At 48.6% G+C, this 20,897-nt stretch overlaps 1 protein-coding gene across 1 annotated transcript in view; it reads left to right on the top strand.

Moving 5' to 3' along the window:
- The first annotated feature begins 16,328 nt into the window (after positions 1 to 16,328).
- The window catches only part of LOC119168356 (phospholipid-transporting ATPase ABCA3), a 42,008-nt gene continuing 37,439 nt past the window's right edge, over positions 16,329 to 20,897 (top strand). Inside the window, exons 1-2 of the mRNA XM_075867897.1 lie at positions 16,329 to 16,440; positions 18,286 to 18,560. Coding sequence (XP_075724012.1) covers positions 16,329 to 16,440; positions 18,286 to 18,560 — 387 coding nt within the window. The remainder of the gene's footprint in view (positions 16,441 to 18,285; positions 18,561 to 20,897) is intronic.

Raw genomic sequence — 20,897 nt, 5'->3', positions numbered from 1 at the left:
AAGGTCCCCAAGAAATATCGTGTTTAATAAAAAAAATTGGCAGATCCCACGTACAGCGGGAATCGATGATATGCGAAGCATAAATGAAAAATGTTTTATGTCACTTTAATGTTAACACCACGTTACAAGGCGGAGGTAAGTGATGCCGTACATGACATCCGTGTCATGATTATCATGTTTAGATGTGTCGTGTACCTTCGTCTTCTATTCACGACACGTGATACCAAATTTAATATATCTGTAGCTAGCAAAACGGCAGCTAGCACGCTAAAGAGCATGGTTTGTTGTCATGTTCTTACATGACAGGCGTGTCAGGATTATCATGTTTGCACCAGTCATATATTTTGTCATCCATCGACGTCACGTAACACCAAATTTCACTAATGAGGAGCTAGCCAAACGGTCACGAGCGCATCATGAAGGGCCCAGTATACTTCAATGTAGCGTTGACGTGCGCGCAGGCTGGGTACAGCGACTCAAGCTTAGCAAAACGCGAGCACTTAATAGTCTGAAGCCAGGTGCGACCAGCATCCATAGGCGCGGCCCAGTGGCAACCGGTGCGAGCATTTCTCACCGATGACGTCACCCAGACGGCGCTGCGTCTGCCTCTCTTCGGGACGCCGGCTGCGCTCAAACGCGCATGCGTCTAAGCAGCGCAGCGCGAAGTGCGCCTGCGAAAATGAGGCAGGCAGATAGGCGCGTGGCGTGCTTTAGAATAGCTTGTTTTCTCAAAAACTGATTCGTCATAGTATTTTTTGTTAATTTTTTATTCCTGTAATTCACGATGTCTATGTATATTGCCTCTCTCTTTGCTAATTGTTGTTTACAATGCGCAAAATGCAAGTGCACGTGCGTGTGTTTATTTTTGTCTTTTAGTGTAAATGCCTGTGTTTGCTATAACGTCGGTTTTGTAACGTATTTTATGACGATTTTTTTATTTTTTTTTCGCCTGAATTTTAACATTTATGTGTATGATATTCATTGTATGTGTTTTCCACTCCCGTAAGAAGCCCAGCTTGGGGTTGACAGTGGTAATAAACAAACAAAACAAACAAACGGCTTCTTCACTTCTCTAGGTACATGTCGCATGCAGGTCAATAGAGAGTGGTTCCTCAGAAAACAATTTCTGAGACAATATTGGCATCCACTCCTTTAGTACTGCTAATCAGCGTTTGCTTTCATAGAATAAATAAGCCCTCACAACTAACGGACACAGAACTTTATTGAGCATGTCAAAAAACATTACACAGGAGAAAACACCCATACGTGGTTAGAACGATAGAACGAAAGCAAAATAGCAACATAAACTTTAACACGTCGAGTAGGACTCATTATGTAAGCTATACAGCAGGAAATACACCAAGTGGTAATCGTGGAATAAACAGCCGAACAGAAAAGCCTAATTAAGACACCAGCGACTGCTATAGCACGCGTGTGCTACAAATAATTGTTGCAGAAGTCATGCAAATATTCGTTGCCCCGCAAGACAGGACGGCTGACGAACCTAAGCCCTCCTTTTCCAACCACCAGCTTTACGAAGAAAACGTGAATTTCATTGCAAAGATCTGAAAATCGTTTACGCATCCTTCTAATCATTCATGTTGATCTATTCGTTTGCCATACAACGGCGATGATAGTTTAACGCCGTAACTTCTGGGAAGTCGGTGATGTAACGCTCAAGCAGCCCCACTGAGGTTCTTAGTGTTTCTTGACGGAAGAGAAAGCACGGCTATTGCACACAACGTAAACGTCATCGTCTTCACCAGACTCTGGCACGATTAACACAAGGTCGATGCTGTCGTCCACAACGGGACACTGTAAATCGGGACACTGTGAAACGCTCTGGTAAGCAGAAGTGGGGCAAACCCGCGACAATTCGTTCCCCGATCCACCGCTTCCCTTCGGCGCTGCTGTCGACTCGCAAGGACGGTTCGGAATGCTGTCACGAACTGCATCGTTCTCTGCAGAGGAGACGGGAGTGTAATGGCTTCCAGAGAGAGCACTTGCAATATTGCCCGTCAGTGGACGATCATTCGAGGCTTGCCCAGCAACGCTGCTTCGGTGAGGCGAAGGGGAACGAACGCACGACCACTTGTTCCTCCCTTACTTGTCGCTATCTTACGGTGGCGCTGGCGTAGAGTAGAAGTAGGCGAAATCAATCGTGACCGAAGTGTTGTCACTCGCGTTTCCGGCAGGACACGCGGCAGTCATGCTTACGCTTTCAGACGTGAGGCTCACAGCTGCAGCGCCGATGCCGGAGTCAGCCCAAGCTCGAAATCTGCATCCAGAGCACCATCACCTGTTGTGTCTGGGTCTTGTTTTGCGTTGCCGTATTGATCGTTCATATGGTCGATCTCAGCCGGTGTGGGTGGATCGCGCGACGGTTCCCGCTCTGCATTTTCACAATCCTCGGGAGTTGGCGTCAAAACGGGAGCATCATTAAGAATGCTCTCCACACTTAGGATCCAATCAATCAAAGAATGCTGACCTCTAGCCCCATCGTCGCGAGCCGTAACGCTGCTCCTTTCGGTCGCAGAATCGGCCGAAACGGCCGTTCTAGACGACGCCTTAGTAGCGGCCGCCGAAGCTGTCGAAGTCACCAATCCTTCGGTCAGTGACGCGGTCTCGCGAGACGCGGACGTCGCGCCGCTGTCATCTTTAGTCGCACCTTGACGCTGAACTGCGTTCGCCGTCGTGGGACCTGCCGCAGCGCACTTACGGCTACAAGGCTGCAACAGAGTTGTCGTCATCACGCTGTCAGCGTCGTGCGGTGTTGTTTCGTCGAGAAAAGATAGGGGCAGCAGCTCCGGACGACATCTGCCGTGGTACGGCGAATCACGATCGATGTAGGGCGTTGAGTAGAACTGATGCGCCCTACCTCGGTGGAACGGTTGTCGCAAACCGAAGAAAGGAGCGTCGTTTCCAACCCCAGGATTGAAGCGCGGCGGTCCAGCGCGGCGTCCAAAGAACGGCCTCAGTGGTCGTCGTCCTCTCCACGAAGGAACGGCTCCGAACACCGGTCCACCGCCGCCACCTCGCCAGCGCCGACACCGGGGAAACGGACTTGGTCGCTCCGACCAGTCGAACTGAAGCGGTGGACGCGGCAGAGAGACGCCGTGATCGACGCCTCGCATGTCAGTCAACAGGTCGTTCAGTACCGTCGACGCCGAGCTCACGCCAGTGATGCCAGGTACGTAGGCCAAGATGTTCGCGGGTAGCTCGATTAGCTCCTCCGTTTCGTGGCGCAAACTAACCGTTGCAGTCGGCGAAGACTCTCCATTGCGCGAAGATGATGATTCAGATGCGTCTTGTTCCATATCGGGAACTTCTCTGTGGGAGTAGCGTCAGGGTAGCGCCGTTACAAATGAACCCGCTGATACGAGTACGAAACACGCCAAACGTACCAAGGGAGACGCGGCCATGCGTTTGTCGCACTCCAACAACTCCGCCGTAGAGAAAGAGAGTCTGTCAGCTCTGAACACGACCTACTGTACTCCTGACCTGCCCTGCTGGCGGCGGTCTACGGAGCTGCTTGCGCCGGCTCGGATGCCGAACTTTGCCGCCTAGGGGGCGCTCGAGTTACCCCAGCTGAGCGCTGGTGGATGCATGGAATTGCACGGGTTACTGCCGGTTCGAGAAGAGTTTCATCACGCATTGAGTAAATATGGCGGGTATCTTGAATCATTTTATTTCATGTGACTTTGAGAATCTTCTTTTGCATTTTAGTTGACATTTCAATGCATTATTTTTTTAATATAACCGCAAATCAGATACAAACACATGTATTAGCGTGCAAAACAAGAAAGAGTGATGACAGAGAAAGGTTGTAAAAAGTGCTGGCCGGCTATACGTGTATACAATGGTAGACTTGTTGTCGCACACTCAGCTGGATTGAATTTACTGTCTGGACAAGAAAGGGCAAGGACATGACACTTGACAGTGGCCGCGGCATCCAGCGCGCATAGAAAACAACCCAATACAGACAATTTTGCGCATAAATACCTTCGTCTCAAATGGGAAATGTAGATCGCAGGTACATGAATAATCAATAAAAACACTCTGCAACTCTTTTAAAACGAAACAGCACCAACACCAAACAACTTTACCCGCATGATTGCAGCGTTTGCTCTTTTGGAGAGCAGATTAACCTATGCAAGTTCACAGTTCAGCTTGGCTATTTGGGTTTTTAATTCAGCATTATTCCCTGCCATGGTTTGGCATTTCCGGTGCGATGATTTTGCGGAAGTCATCACACGGCGCATGTTCTGGCTGGTTATAGTTGTTTGCGTGGTCAAGGAGCGTCAGTCTTTTTTTTTTTACTTTGTCGCCAGGGGTGCAGTTTCAGGTGGTTCTGTGAGTTCAAATTCGGTGAGAGGGTGCATAAAGTCTGAGGATGGTCCCGCAGTTCTGTTTGCGGATGGTACTGATGACATGTCGCTCAATGTCAAGCTCTGATGCGCCGGGGCTGAACGTGTTTTCTTCCTGCATTAGAAAATTGCGTTCGGTTATACGCCTTTCCTTGAAATTCGTTTTAATTGGTCCAAATTATATGCAAGAGCCGTGGGGAGACGTCAAGCATTAAACATTGTTAGTAATTTTTTTTCTTTGGGCAGGAGCCATGTTCCTGAACATTTGAACGTTTCAAGGTGCGGCGGACTTTTGCCACGGGCGGCACCATGTACTTAGGGTTGTGTGGAAACGAAACACTGAAGGCACAGCATTAGCTTTCAGTCTTTTTTATTTTTATTCCCGGCTTATAGTCGGTTGGAGCAAAATGCACACTGCACACCCTCGACCTGTCATTTGGGAGCCAAACTTCATTTCCAGCACCTTGAAAAGAAGATGAACATTCAGTGAAATATTGGGATTAAAATACAAAATTTCTTGTTCTTTTCTAAGGAGTATATCATTCAGTTAGAAGTTTATAGCATGGTGGTGAAGTGAATAAAACACGGCCATGAAGTGAGCGTATGACTTCACCTAGTTAACCATGTGACACACGTAGCTGACTGAGATACATTAGCACTAAACAAAATGGATGACCACAAGAAAGAAGACGAGGGCACACGCTACTCACAAATTTTCATTAGGAAAAAATGATCGTCATCTTTTCATTTTTTTTGCTATAGAACAGTTGTGAGTATAGCACATCGTCATTTACTTTCTGGAGGTTGTTGGTTTATTTATTATTTTTGCGCTAATAATATGCGTCTCAGTCTGTCATGCACCACCAACCAGCCCAGCAACTCGCTCTTTAAAGACATGTAGTCATTTACAACCCATTACATTTTCAGCATGCCAGACAACGCCTAATTGAGCAGACTTACCCTTTCTGAAATCTCCTTGATCCATTTTTCACCAACCTCGGTCACTGGAAACTCATGAAAAGTCACATCATAAATATTCCCTTGCCTTGATTCGCAGAAAGGCACGCAGCACCCCACCATCGTGATGGTTCATTTGCACCAAGAAGCCTCGCTTGGATTGGATAAACTTTTATTTTTTTTATTGGATAAACTTTTATTAAACCTCACTTCGCTGGTGTACAAACTGCACCTACCTGCACGCTTCTATCGCAGCTCGGCACGAGGAGATGATAGCAAAATATCGTCATTATACTCTTAAGTTTATTCAAAAAGAGGTTTTTATTCATTTTTTTTTCAATCGTCAAGAATGTATGCAGGCGTAAACATTGCTGCTTTTCTCCCAATGTCGCGCGAGCAGACGAAAAAAAAAAAGCGCGACGGATTATGTTTTGGGCCGTCAGCAGCCGGTGCGGATGGGATAAGTTGTAGCGCCACAGAGCGCATAGCGGCAGGCGCCAGTACCAGAAAGGGTGTGCTGACGCTCCGCTCACTGGGCAGGTCAGTAGAATACAGTAGGTCGTGGCTCTGAGATGGCGGCGAGTGGTTGTGGCTGCGCGACTACGTCCGCGGCAAGAAGTAGTTCGTCCACCGTTAAACCAGGAGGCGTTGGTTGAACGTTAAAAATGACGTCGAGCTGCATACATCCATCGCTAGAAACTGCAGGGTACACTCCAGTGCTGAAGATAGCCGCGATACGGCTAAAAAAAAAAGACAGATCTCACGTACAGTGCGATCGATGATATGCGAAGTACGAATGAGAAAGGTTGATGTGTCACTTCAAAATCAGCACAACGTTACGAAGTGGAGGTAAATGATGCTGTACATGACTTCCGTGTCATAATTATCATGTTTAAACACGGAGGAAGGAAAGGTAAGGAGAGGGCATGTCCAGCCGGCGTGGGGCGTAAAAATTGTGGCGGAAATGACATCGTGGCGGCCATATTCACTAGGCACAATGACGGCGTTGCTATGGTTACGTGTTGCGTAGTGGAGCTGGTTTAGCAGTGAGCGGCCGCGGCTGGCGGCGAAATGTGTGCCTCCCCAGGTCTCGTGCTGAGCCGTGGCGGACAATATCTGTGCTCTGCGCCGCGTTATTTGTTACGCAGTGTTCTCATGGCTGTTACATTACTCTTAGCAACGTTTACAAATCCCTTTGTCCATCACGGGGTTTCAACAGTGCGTAGAACAAGTGCATATCCATGTGTCGTCCGGCGGATGACGCGGATGAAGCAGTTAGTGTTCAGCGAAATTGCGTTGGGCACCATGACGAAGCTGAATTGGCTGAATGACGACGAACGCCTTGCAGGTCAGTGACGGTTGAGCAGTGTTCCTGCGACAACGGACGACGCTGTTGAGCCCAGCAAGACGCCGTGAAGACCATGTGCACATACGTAGTTTCGTGTTGTGTGTGTACAGTAACAACTTGCATGTGCGTATTAAAACACCTTTTCTGTTCCGCTTGGTACACTCTCCACCAGCATTGCATGTAATCTCAACGTAACAGCAACCACGTTCAACTGTCACTAGCACCGTGCTCAAAGTCACCACGGTCGCAGAATGCTGACGCCGGTGCGTTTCACGCGGAACACGGACACAGTGGCAGGACGCTGCGTCGGCCGCGTGGCGGAATGCAACCGTAGAAGGCGCACGACCGATCGTGTTGTCTGTACAGTTGCTGAATCAATGACGTGAAAGCACTCGCCGTTGTCAGTGCATCTCGCGCGCGTTCTCTCGTAGTTGCTTCGTTGTCGGCGAGCTGTTACTCCCTGTTATTACTCGGACGAAGCGATTTCGTTGAAGGTGTCCCACTGGCTCAGAGTGATGAACCCAGTTCCATTAGTTTCGGATCGTCACGACACACGCGCTGCGCAGCCCACGTGCTTTCCGAGCCGTAGAGGGAGTCGCGCCTTTTGCTTCGCATTCATATGTAAACAGGATTCGCTCGCAGGATTTCAAGCTGGACGGTTGTGCCCTCGCGATCTCCGACTTCAGCGTAGCTCCCGCCGACTGGTTCGCCCTCCGCGGTCTCCTGACGCCGTGCAGCTCTCGCATTGGGGCACCCCGCCCTTGGACTCCTTCGACCGGATCCCCACTTTCCTATCTCCTTCTTTTTTCCTCTCGTTGGCTGTCTTCTTCTCCGTCTATTTTCCTTCTATTCTTTTTATCCCTCCTTCCCCCCAACCCTATAAGGCACTGCGCCATGTCGCCTGAAGGCAGACAGAAATTAGGTGCCTTTTTCCTCTTCATTCTAACCACTACCACCACCATATGTAAACAAGAGAGGAGAATTTGCCTAGTCAATATGGCCGACTTCCGGCTTCATCGCGGCTTCACAACGAGTTACGTCAGGGCCTCTTTTTACCTGTCCTTCGTCCGTGTGTTTAAATGTGTCGTTTACCTTCGTCATCTATTCACGTCACGTGATACCAAATTTGGTATATGAGAAGCTAGCGAAACGCCCGCGAGCAAGCGATGAGCGTGGTATGTTGTCAGGTTCTTACATGACACTCGTGTTAGGATTATCATGTTTGCACCATCCATATATTTCGTCATCCATTATTGAAGTCATGTAACGCCAAATTTGGTATATGTGGAGCTAGCAAAACGGCCGCGAGCGCATCATGAAGGGCCCAATATACTTCAACGTAGCGTTGACGCGTGCGCACGCTGGGCACGGCGACGCTACGTTAGTGGTTTAGCCGATCGCCGTGGATGGCGTGGTTAGGTAGTGCCATTCGGTGGGCATTATGTGCAAGCAGGCAGGTTCTGGCAGCGTCAGGCAAATCTTTACGTCACACGTAAAGCGCACTCAGTTGAGTTTCGGTTTCGGTATTGTGGTTTTGGGGTAATTAAAAAAAATGGCAGCATATCCACGGAGTGAGTGATGGATAGTGGGGCGAAACATTCGTCCGTCCATGCGTCCGTCTGTGTGACCGTTCATGCGTCTGTTCGTGCGCCCGTCCCTGCGTTCGTTCATGCATCCGACCCTGCGTCCGTTCATGCGTCCATCCATGCATCTGTCTGTGTGTCCGTTCGTCCATCTATTCAACACTTCAAGTCCCACCATCTCGCATCTTTTTTATCATATATTCTCTATATAGAAGCATAGCCATTCAGTGGACATTCCAAGGACTAAACGAGAGGTGGCACACGCACACTTTCTTACGGCTTGCGCTTCGGGTCTACTTCCCACCTTCAACCACCTTGAGTTCATGGTATATACTAGTTCACTGTATTCATGGCACTGTGGCCCAATGCTCGCTAAATCTTTCTATAACCAAGGAGGTTACGCCCAGCGAGTATAACGTAGCAACCTTTTCCTGTCAGATAGTGCTCAATGTACATGCCAGTGGCTGCTAATGTGAAATGAGAGACAGGAGGATTCAGCTTTTAATTTCTTACGGCTTGCACTTCGTATCTGCTTCCACCTTTAACCACCTCGAATTCATTCATGGTATATACTAGTTCATTGTATTCATGGCCCTGCGGCTCAGCGCTCGCTAAACCTTTCTAAAACTAAGGAGGTTACACCCAGCGAGTATAATGTAGCAACCCTTTCTTGTCCTATAGTGCTCAATGTACATGCCAATGGCTGCTAATGGGGATCGCAGCGTGCGCGTTGACTAAAAGCCGAATGCTCCTGTCTCTCATTCCCCATTAGCAGCCACTGGCATGTACATTGAGCACTATTTTTTATTGTTAAACAACGCACAGAAGAAATCTCTCCCCGGCACTACTTTAGAGGTCAAATGTTATACCTTTTTCGGGTATGTGCCACTGGTGGTTACGTACTACGAGAGACGCACAAGCCACGCCATAAGGAGCTTCGCCCCTAAAAAAACTCCTAAGTATTTCCCCGAGGATGAACATGGTTAAGTGCGAATGCACGGGGTGATGCTATGAGGGGTATTTATTAATTCGCACTATTATATTTATTAATCACAGTATGGTGCCTTTATGGTGTAATGGTTCCTGGGAATCACAATTTGATCACACGGGGGAGTTTACGTTAAGTCCAGGGCTCGCACCCTCTCCCGCGCGGCACGTTCACTGGCTCGAACGGCTTCGGGAACGTCCACTCGCCGTTGACGATTGCGAGCGGCGTTGACGCCGGCTTTCATCGCCCTTCTCCGCCTGACGCTTGCGTTGTCGTTCCACTTCTAGGGCCGCGTTCGCGGCTCGATGCTGACGCCTCATCTCGGCCTCGCGAGCGCGCAGTTCACCATCCGCTGCACGCTTCGCCCGCTTGTCCTCGGCCTCGCGAGCGCGAAGTTCGGCATCCTCTGCACGCTTCGCCCGCTTGTCCTCGGCCTCGCGAGCGCGCAGTTCGGCATCCGCTGCACGCTTCGCCCGCTTGCACTCGGCCTCGCGAGCACGCAGTTCGGCATCCGCTGCATGCTTCGCCCGCTTACTTTGGTCTCACGAGCCCTTCGCAGCGCCGCCTTGTCTTCCAACGTCGGCGAAACCACCGCGGTACGGTCACCTCCAATGACGGGTGCAGTGCTGGCATTCGGTTGTACTGCATTCGTTGTTGATGGTAGCGTTGCCTCCGGGACATCGATCGCACGACCCACTCTCGACGGGAGACTGAGAGAGAAGGCGGGCGCGCGAGAGAGAGGGGTGCGCGCGCAGCTACAGCGAGCGTGGAGCGGAGGAGCGAGCGAAGGGGGAGGGGGACGCGCGCAGCGGCGTTAAAGATATAAGGCGCGTTACTGACACCGATATCAGCGTCGCGTCCGTGGCTTATTCGGTAGAGAGTCGCGCTGCAGCCTGCCAAGTCATCTTTCTTTTAAAGATAGAAGACTGCGGACGCCGCCGACGGCGGTGGATGGTTTGGGGTCGCTTATAAAGTGTATTCACACTTAAAAAGCAACCTTGAGACCGGCGTCGGTGAAAATAGTACGCGACGCGCTTGTTTCGCGCCCTGCATCTGTCGGGGGATTATGGCCGGGATACAGAGGAGACGCGCGCACGCGTCTATTTTCCGCGTGCTTCTAACGGCAAATATCAGACTTTGAGACGGGGCAGTGTGAGCAAAGCAGCTCCCTCTGGTCAGTGTGCGGTGCCTGTGAATCATCCGCTGGTCGCATCCGTCCGTCATCTGTCTGCCTGTTTGACGCACGGATGGGCGGATGGACGCCGGACGGATGCTTGGACGGACAGACGCACGAACGGACGGACAGATGGACGCACAGACGGACGTACGGGAGGACGAATGGATGCATGAACGGACGGATGCTCTCACAGACGGACGGAAGCAAGAATGGGCGGACGGGAGCGCAGACGGACAGATGGACGCTTCGCCCTACTCATGCGTATCCTAACCCTGCAGTTCTTCATGTCATCTACCCTGAATGGTATCCAAGTGCGGATTGCCCCGCTTGTGTACTGTTAGCCACATTCAATCATGTGTTGTGGGAATGTGAAGCCATCGTCCCCGCCTTCAACGAGGACAGGTGGGCTGCGCTCTTACGCAGCCCCGAACTTAAGGATCAAACCCTGGCCGTCCAGAGTGCCCGTGAACGGGCCGCCAAGCTCGGCTTGACGGTCCCTACGTGGGATTAGGCGGGTGGCGTGGGGTCTCCCCTGCGTCTTCTCAGAACAAAAATAAAGCTTTAATCAATCAATCAATCAATCATCATTCGCTCAGTGGATATGCTGTAATTTTTTTACCATATTAAGGCCCGCTCGCGGAGACTGTGACTGATAAAAAAATAAGGCTGCTCACTTTTGTTCTCGCTGTTTCGCAGTATAGCGTTCGAAGTTCAGTGTGCGCTTAGCACTCGCTCTACTGACACTGGCAGTATACGGGTAGCATGTATTGGATATTTCGCGATTTGGCTGGACCTGGTGCGCCACGAACTAGACGATTGTACGAAGCGACAAACACTTTTCGCTTTTGCCCAGACGTCTCTCTTGTTCTTGTACAGACGTCTCTCTCTTAGAGCCACAACTTTAGCTACAACTCGGCCGTTGAGATGAAATTGTTGTGACGCAAGTGGATGGGAGTGGCATTCCGGGAATCAGCGTGCATGCTCTCATCTCATAGGAATGATCAACAGTGCGGGATAAAACTTATGCGGCTGTGAGGAGATCATGGAACACATTCTATGCCACTGCCCTTCTCATCAGAGTCAACAACGCCTTCTAGGAGCCAAACTCGATTGTCTCGATGCAAGGCCGCTGTCCGAAAACAAGGCTCGTTGAGCAGTCGATGGTGCGCTTTAATTTAGATTTGTCAACGATACTTGTATGTTTTACGGTGTGCTCCTCGCGTGCATGGTGTGCTCTTGATTGGGGGTGTAAAAAAAGTGGGAGCCTGTTAACTGTCCTTTGGAACAAGGAAAAAAATGGCAGCATATCCACGGGGTGAATGATGGAGCGTGGGGTGAAGCATCCGTCCGTCCATTCGTTCTTGCTTCCGTCCGTCCATGCGTCCGTCTGTGTGACTGTCCGTGCGTTCATTCGCCCGTCCGTGCGTGCGCCTGTTCGTGCGTCCACACATCCATCTGAGCGTCCGTCCCTGCGTCCATCCGTCCGTGCAGCCATCTGTGCTTCTGTCCATGCATCAGCCTGTGTGTCCGTTTGTCCATCTAGTCAACACTCCAAGTACCACCATGTCGCATCTTTTCATCACATAGTCCCCATATAGAAGCACCGCCATGCAGCGGACATTCCAAGGACTAAACGAGAGGAGGCACACGCACACTTTCTTACGGCTTGCGCTTCGTGTCTACTTCCCACCTTTAACCATCTCGAGTTCATGGTATATACTAGTTCACTGTATTCATGGCAATGCGGCCCAACGCTCGCTAAACCTTTCTAAAACCAAGGAGGTTACGCCCAGCGAGTATAACCTAGCAAGCCTTTCTTGTAAGATAGTGCTCAATGCAGATGCGAATGGCTGCTAATGGGAAATGAGAAACAGGAGAAAACGGCTTTTAGTTAACGCGCACGCTGCGGACAGATTTTTCATTGTTCAACAGCGCACAGGAGAAATCTCCCACCGGCAACCTTGCAGGTCAAAGCGTAAGACTTGTTACGTACTACAACGAGGGACGAACGGGTGCCGCTTTAAGAAGCTTCGCCCCTAAAAGATGCAAAGGAGGCGCGTCGTTGGCGCGGCACATGCTCATATGTAGCATATTTACGACTGCATTTGTCACTCGTGCAGTTTTGAGGACGATGCTTCATCTTCATAGGCATGCGAGCTCACTACTGTACATGCCAATCGGTTTTTTTGTTGATCTTTATTTATTCTGTGTACAATCCACCGCGGAAGATCGGCCACGAGGAGAGTGGTGCCTTGTTATATAAAGGAAATTGTTTATTTTCTCAGTATGATTTAGGTATAGATAGTTCTTGAATAAACTCATTACCGTGATTCAGATAAAGAAAAAAAACAGATCAGTATTGTTGAAGACTACGCTGAATCTTGATAACCTGAACATTCAACACCCGTTTTGTTTCACGTACGAAATCAAATACGCACCTGTGACTGAAACCCATAATAATATTATCTGGGGTTTTGACGATATTGCCACGTTCCATTTCCCAAGTTTTGTTATCGTCCCAAAACACTACATCGTGACAATATGATTATGAGAGACACTGTAGTGGAGGGCTCTGTTGGCTGATTAGAACATCTCAGTTGGCTGATTTGAATGTGGCGCGCTCGGTCAATGCAAGGATCGCTGTGGAAGTCCGTGACTTGTCTACGCGTGCGCACGCGATCACCTTGAAAATGCGTATTCGAAGAAAAAATAAAAAGTGCTCAAGGTCATAAGGCGCGCGTGACGTATTTTCTTTGCCCATGTCATTTCTCCCTGCTTAGCTTCCAGCGCTTTCGTCGGGACAAGAGGAGGGAGAATTCGATTGCAGCCTGTGACAAGTCATTATAACTCCGCTGGACGTATTCCTAAAGTTTTTGCGGCGTTGAGTTTGTGAGGCAATAAGCTCTTTTAGTGAATCCTTTCCTTGGTTACTTGAAAAAGTGTTTCAGGGCCCCCTTCGACGTGCGCTAACATCGCAAAGTCCACGGGCCCCTAGCGTTTCACCTCTACATAAATGCGACCTCAAGGGCTGGGATCGAACCGGCCAGCATTGGTTCAGCAGCCGAGCACTTTAACCACTATACGAGGCTGAAACCAAGTGTGGTCGCTCCAACAACAACAAAAACAAACAAACTAACTAAGAAACCACACAAAGTTATAAATTTAAGCCCGTCTTTCGGAGCAGTCCATCTAGGAGTCTTTTTCTTTAGTTGGTAAATAATCTGCGTGCTAGGAAGAAAGGATGTAGACATTTACTGTCATTGCAAATGACGCATAGAGGTGACTGCGCCAGGCCAAACCTGTGTATGTCAATAATGTTCATCGTGGTGTGGAAGCACCCCGGCGGTCTTCGTAATCACGTGGTAAGGCACGGCACACACAGAAGAGCAGGAAGAAGACAATAGCAGATTGAGGTGGGAAGCAATGCTGTCCAGCTCTGTCCTGGTAATCAACCGAGGCTAGACGGGAGGGTTGGAAAGATGGCCATAACCAGCGGTGCTTTGGAATAGGAGCCCGATCCCGTGGCGTTGCCCTGTTTTAGCGGCAACGAAGTCTCTTCCGCAAATAAAGTTTTGTTCTTGTTCTTCAGTGGGGAACTTGGAATCGTATTCTGGTCCCTGATATTTCTGCCTTTCCAGAAGAGCACCCTTGTTTTTTCTACAAAAGTTGATGAGGAAACTGAGATTCTGATAAAGTTGACTTTGCGAAGTTTCATCCTGGGGCTGCCCTTGGGGAGTTGGCGCAGGGGCATACGTGATGCTGTGTTTATAATATAAAAGACGCAAAAAGATGTCGTGTTACCATTGCCAGTGAATCTAAAATATTATGGAATAGAATGGAATGGAATGAAAAAAACTTTATTTTTATGGAATAGAATGATTCAATTATTTTTCTACCTTACCTCTATTAAAGGCGAGGCTCCTTATGGTCTGGGGGAATCCAGCGTCCTTCTAGCGGTGTAGCCAGTCCAGCATATCCACAGACAGACGGAAGGAAGGACGGACGGACAGACAGACAGACAGGCAGATCAATGTACTGATGGACGGATGGACTGACGGACGGATGGATGGACGGATGGACAGACAGAAAGACAGACAGACAGCCGCTTCGACCTACTCATCATTCAGTCCATAAATATGCTGTGATTTTTTATTATTTCAATCGTTTAACATTACTTTAATTAGCCTTGCATTAAATGACCACAAAATTATTTACAAATATTTTTGCTTTCCTATAGATTATCTCTTTTGAATATGTTCCCGTTTTTTTTCTCCCCACCCCCTCTTTTATAAGAAAACACATTCTACTGCTGCACGTTTTGGGGCTGATCTTCCATGGGGGGTTTTGCAATTGTTTCGGGAATCATCATCATCATCACTATCATCATCATCATAATCGCACTGGGTTACTTCCTTTCTCTTCTTGATCCATATTAGTTTCACTTTTTAGTTTATTATTATTTGGCATTATATTATTTTTTATTACTCTACTATTTTTGTTTCTTTAACAATAGGCTCCCAATCAGTGTATCACACATTGACTACTTCAAGGTTTTATGGCCGATCCCCAAGAATGGGTATGTGCCAGTACTTACAGGCAACAAAGAAACAAATAATCAACCAACCAACAGAAATTCATTTTCCCGTAGTGGGCAAGCGGACGTGTGGGAAACGAAACCTCGCGCACTGTGTCGCTCGCACGTCCTTGCGCGAGACACGTTCTCGCGAGAAACGTTGTACGCCGAACGCATCGTCGCTTCCGAGATCCTTTTGAGCAGAATTGAAGCCTACTGCAGCGAACCACTGCCATGGACGACTCAGATGTCGGTGAGCTTAAACTAGAGCACGTATCTTGAGGCGTGAGGCTTATGACTTTGCTGTGGTGGCTAGATAGCATGACAGCCGAAGCCGGTCAATGGAGAGGCTTGAGGAACTGAGGGACAGCGCAGGAATGTATGGCAGAGACGCTTAAAGATGTACTGACATGATCTTGAGGCATCGCAAAAGGGACCTTTCAAGGGCCAAGCTCCTTAAGGTCTAGGGAGCCCATTCCTCCGGCGTAGCCAGCACTGTGATTTTTTAGGGGTGAAACTCCTTATGGTCTAGGACAGTCCATTCCTGCGGCCTAGCCATCACAGAAAGACAGACAGACAGACAGACAGACAGACAGACAGACAGACAGACAGACAGACAGACAGACAGACAGACAGAGACAGACAGACAGACAGACAGACAGACAGACAGACAGACAGACAGACAGACGCTTTGCCCCACTAATCATCATTCACTCCCTAGATATGCTTTGATTTTTTTTTGTTTCTTTTATATGCAGCGTTAACACACTCTGCACACTGGAGTCACCCAACATGTGTGAAATTCTTTCTTTGATTTTAAGTTTTTCGTCTCCGAGCATCAGCAAGCCATCCCCACCGAACTCGACATTATCCTGTTACGCAGGTGGCGTGACTTCATATTATTGGATTTAATAGGGGGCGTCGTCATGCCTGATTGGCCCAAGGAATCCGTGAGAACACATACGCAGTGGGAAGGCAACTCTCGTTTGGAAATTGACGGTAGCGAAAGTGGAGAGTGCTACATAATTACGTCACCGAGGATTAGCGCAATGAAACGAGGTGCTTGTCCGCTTGACGTCGACGGCTCTGTCATGTCACGTGCGAAAGGTGGACGCCCTTTTGCTACGGCAGAGAGAATGGCAGAAGACAGAATTGAGGAGTAATCGATGCAACACCATGGCTGAATCTCAATTGAAGCAAAGCGTGTTATGAGTTTGAGATTTCGGTGGTGGTGGTAGTATTACACGATGACGTCACTGGTCGCCGTAGAGCGTCACGCTGTTGTGACGTCTCAATGGCGTCACATAGTAGGACGTCGCTTATAGAGGGCAAGACATGACGCCGCCGTTTCGTCAGAAATGGGCCAATGGTGGCGTAGCCAGGGAATGGCACACCAAGCCCATGCCCCCCAACACAATTTTTGGGGCCGGAGTTCCCTATGCCGAGGGTCTTGAGTCAGCGATGTATGTAGTAGTAGTAGTAGTAGTAGTAGTAGTAGTAGTAGTAGTAGTAGTAGTAGCAGTAGTAGTAGTAAGTAGCCATTTCCACGGCCGGACTAGAGGAGAGGCACGCGCACCCTTTTCAATTGAGGTGAAAACCTGCGCAGGTTAATCATGAATAAAAAAAGATAGTTGTTTATAATCAAAACGCTTAAAGAGACAAGTATTGCTTACATAATCCCCAATAAAATTTGCCTTCAAATAGATGCTTACTTAAAAAACAGTATCAGAAAGACCCACTTCCAGCAGTATCAGACCATAAAGGGTTGCCACGTTAAACTCGCTGGGCGTAATCTCCTTGGTTTTAGCAAGGTTCAGCGAGGGTTGGGCCACAGTGCCATGAATATAGTGAACTAGCATATAGCCATGAACTACAGGTGGTGAAAGGTTGGAAGTAGACACGAAGCGCAGGCCGTAAGGAAGTGTGCGAGTGCCACCTCTCGTTTAGTTCTTGGAATGTCTGCTGGATGGCGGTACTTCTATATGCTGAATATATGATGACAAGATGCGAGATCGCATTTCTTAGAGTGCTCACTAGATGAGTGGACGGACGGACAGACTGACATATGCATGGGTTGAGGTACACTCAGATGAATGGATGGATGATCACAGAGACGGAAGCACGAAGGACGCACAGACGAACGCAGGAAAGGACATGTATGGAAGCACAGACGACCGGACGCACAGACAGATGCACGGACGGATGGATGGATGAACGAATGGACGCATGAGTGGACGCACGGACCGTCCCACAAACGGACGCATGGATGCATGGAAGCAAGATCAAACGGACGGATGGACGCTTCACCCCACTCATCATGCACTCCGTGAATATGGTGTGATTTTTTTTCGCCATGACACACTGAGCAGAAAACGACACTGACCACATCTGTGTTCCCCTTTTTCCACTTAGACCAAAATGGTGCCCCCTGCCTCTAAGAAACTCTCTGCCATTGCCACTGTGGGCCGACACGGAGGCAATGTGAAACCAGACAGGGTGCAGAAATTTCTCATCGCTTCCGATCTTGGAGGCATGGCTAAATCACGTTGGAAGCAGAAAGCTTAAGAAGGGTGGCTGTACAGGACCAACTCATTGACTGACAAGAAAAATATGCCACCCCCCTCCTCAAAAAGAATTGTGCGGAAATGCGATCGTTTTGCGTAGCGTCCATAACGGCGTTTCTCACGTGAGAACCCAGCGTAAGAAGAATAATGTTGTTTTTTTTACACCGTGCAGTCAATAGCGCCGTTCGTCGCACGTGACGTTTTTTTTTGTCGCGAGAAATGCGGTGTGCGTTTTCAGCTCTAATAGCTAGCATGCATGGTTAAAGGATACTATGAAATGAGCAAAACAAGCATTGTTCTCTGCTTAGCGTTGGCATTTCACAGCGGCGTCTCGAGCACACATTTCTGGATGTTCTTGAGAGGCGCCCAGCCAGCGAACGGCTGAGAGTGAGGTGTGAGCGGACAGGAAAGTTGGGCGCAGGGAGAAGAGAGTGAACGGCGAGAGGAGGAGCGGCGAAGCACTGCACCTACCTTCACCTACACTCTCACGCACCCCATGCCCCGGCTGTTAGGGGCGAGGATAAGCGCGCGCGCCCGCAGCTGTTGCTACGGGAGAGGCTGGTGGACGGATCCCGATGGACGCCTGACATATAGCTCGACTAAGAAACGCATTCGCATTTAAAAGATTGCTGTCACCGTCTAGTCGTCTTAGGTGAGTGCATACGTGATCTTGTGAGTTGGTCATTCACTTCAGTCTACCTTCAACCGCGTTCTCATCTTCTCTGCAGATGGAGGCTCCAGGGGCCGCGTTCGCTTCATCCCGTCCTTCCTGGTCTTTAAGCAGCTTTATGTGCTGCTCTGGAAGAACGTCTACATCAAGCGGCTGCTACGCCACTACACCAGCACGCTTATAGAGATCGCCTTCATCGTGGCGCTGCTGTCCGGCATCCAGGAGGACTCCGTGACGCGGGAACCGCTGGTGCGACGTCCGGACACCCTGTACAAGCGCATACGCTCGGACGCCTTCTGGAACACGCAGCCAGATCTGGCCAACATCACCAAGGTATTTTGTCTTTTGCGAAGCCTAAACACTGTTAGACTCGCTTTGAGAAAAAAACATAAGAAGACAAATTTAGGGACCCTTAAGCTTCGCCTTTAAGAGTTGAACCAACACGACCGTTGAAATCACGCGATAGCGAAATCCGGCCCCTAGCGCGCCCTTCACCGCTAAGTGCATGCTTATTATATTTTGTATCTCTCTCTCTCTTTCTCTAACATACACACACACACACACACACACATGCGCGCGCGCGCGCGCGCACACACACGCACACGCACACACACACACACACGCACACACGCGCGCGCACACGCGCGCACGCACACGCGCACGCACACGCACACACACACACACACACACACACACACACACACACACACACACACACACACACACACCAGCGCGCGCACACGAATGGTACATAAAGTTTTTTTTTTATCTAAAGCAAGAATCGCATGACCTACAAGATATACGCCACGCGCTCGCCATAAAGAGTCTCACGATGCCTCACACATGGCAGCACGTTATCTAGCGTTTGATGTTTGCTTGATCAACGCCTCTGGAAAGGCATGATATGTTTTCCGCTAGATGGATACAGTTGTCCATTTTTAGAGCTGTTTGAAAGTTCCTGTATGTTTTTAGCGGCGATGGCTGCACTATCCCGGCCTTTTTCGACGTAGTTTGCTGGCCTCTCAAATGTGCCTACAAATCATCGAATAAGCTCGTTTTCGTCGTGACACCTGTCGAACAAAATGCGTTAAGGAGTCTCATTCCCCTATATGTCATTTATGTGGGGTATTTGAACGAAACTGCAAGTAAGATTTTGGTTTTTTGGTAGGACACCTGCATGCCACGCGAACTTCCTGGGTTCGATCTTCAATGAAACCCAAAATTTTATTCTTTATTTTGTTCGCTTCTTTCTCGATTTTTCACTCACGGACAATTTTTCGCTCACACCCAATGGTGCTGACGCCGACGGCGGAATTTATGCGACACGAGCTCTCTGTCGATATCGCGTTAAAAGCGAGTTCTTCTGTTAGCACTTTGCTTTCAATATGTCCCTAGAGTTTTCTATATATACAATAGAGGAACTCTGGTGCTAGTGTCTATGCGAGCAGCAAGGCACGGCACTTCAGCGAGCAAAGGAACTATGGGTAGTACATGAATTTGCCTAATTTTCGTACTTTACAATCACATGGCTTCAGGCTGTTTTGTTCCGAAACAACAATCAGCAATAGTTCATCACTTATGCTTCACCATGGTAATTTATTAAGCTTACCATGTCAAGTCGGGTTACAAAGTTCAAAAAGTTTGTTATTTACTTCAAAACAAAACCAAAACACACCAATAAAGGAAGCCACAAGTGTGATTCGAGGCCCGCAAGTACGAAGACAATGCAAATTTATGTACTCCCCATAATTCCCGTGCTCCCAGAACGATAGGTGTGCCAGAGTCACCTCTAGTTGATTTTAGGAAACTCGAAAATGTCGCACCAATTTTCGTATAGATTAAGTTCATGAAATAGCTGTTAACGCACCAAAGTTGCGCCATGTCAATCATGACGTAAGGTCCATGTCAAAGTTAAGAGAGTCATCGAGGCAAAAATAAAAAAGCTGGATGTTCCCGCTGCTTTGGATAGCAGCATTACATATAGATTTCCGGCCTGTTCTTAAACGCGCTAAACGCATGTCAGTTTCTACTGAATACCCTCACAAATTCCCGAGAAATTCAAGATTTTCTGACACACAATGATCTTTTAACTTGCGATTTCGACTGCACATGACATCCGCGCCACTATTTTCAGTTTATGACCCCTTTCATGTGCAGCATGCACTCGCGTCTTTTCAAGGTGGTTTTGGCATATATCCTGTCAACGAAAGGGCCGCAAACGTAACATTAACGTGGTAAGTAAGTTACGCCGTACACGACATGCATGCCACGATTTGCAGGGTACGATTTGTCATATATGTTCGTCATGTATTGATCTCGAACCATGCCAATCCTGATTAAATAAAAAAAATGAGGGCTTGTTCTTTTTTTTTTTTGACGCAACTTTAACGAAAATCAGCAGATAAAGAAGCCGAGGAACGTATGGGTGTATTGTGCTGTTTAAAGTGTATTGAAGTAACCAGGATATCGATGGGAACTAAGTGAAATGAACGAAAAGGGAACTTGCATTTTGCATGCGCTGCCAGCGGTAACTTTTTTTTTTCGTGCATTGCACTTCACTATCTTCCCGCCTGTATCACAACTACTGTAATACACTTAAAAAGAAAACGTAAATGAACGCATGCTATATACCCATAGTTGCCAGTATCACTTATGATAGGCGAATCTGAA

This window comes from Rhipicephalus microplus, chromosome 6 (genome assembly GCF_043290135.1).
Source record: "Rhipicephalus microplus isolate Deutch F79 chromosome 6, USDA_Rmic, whole genome shotgun sequence".
Taxonomy (NCBI): domain Eukaryota; kingdom Metazoa; phylum Arthropoda; class Arachnida; order Ixodida; family Ixodidae; genus Rhipicephalus; species Rhipicephalus microplus.
The sequence above is the reverse complement of the archived record's forward strand: the minus strand, read 5'-3'. Positions and strand labels throughout refer to the sequence as shown.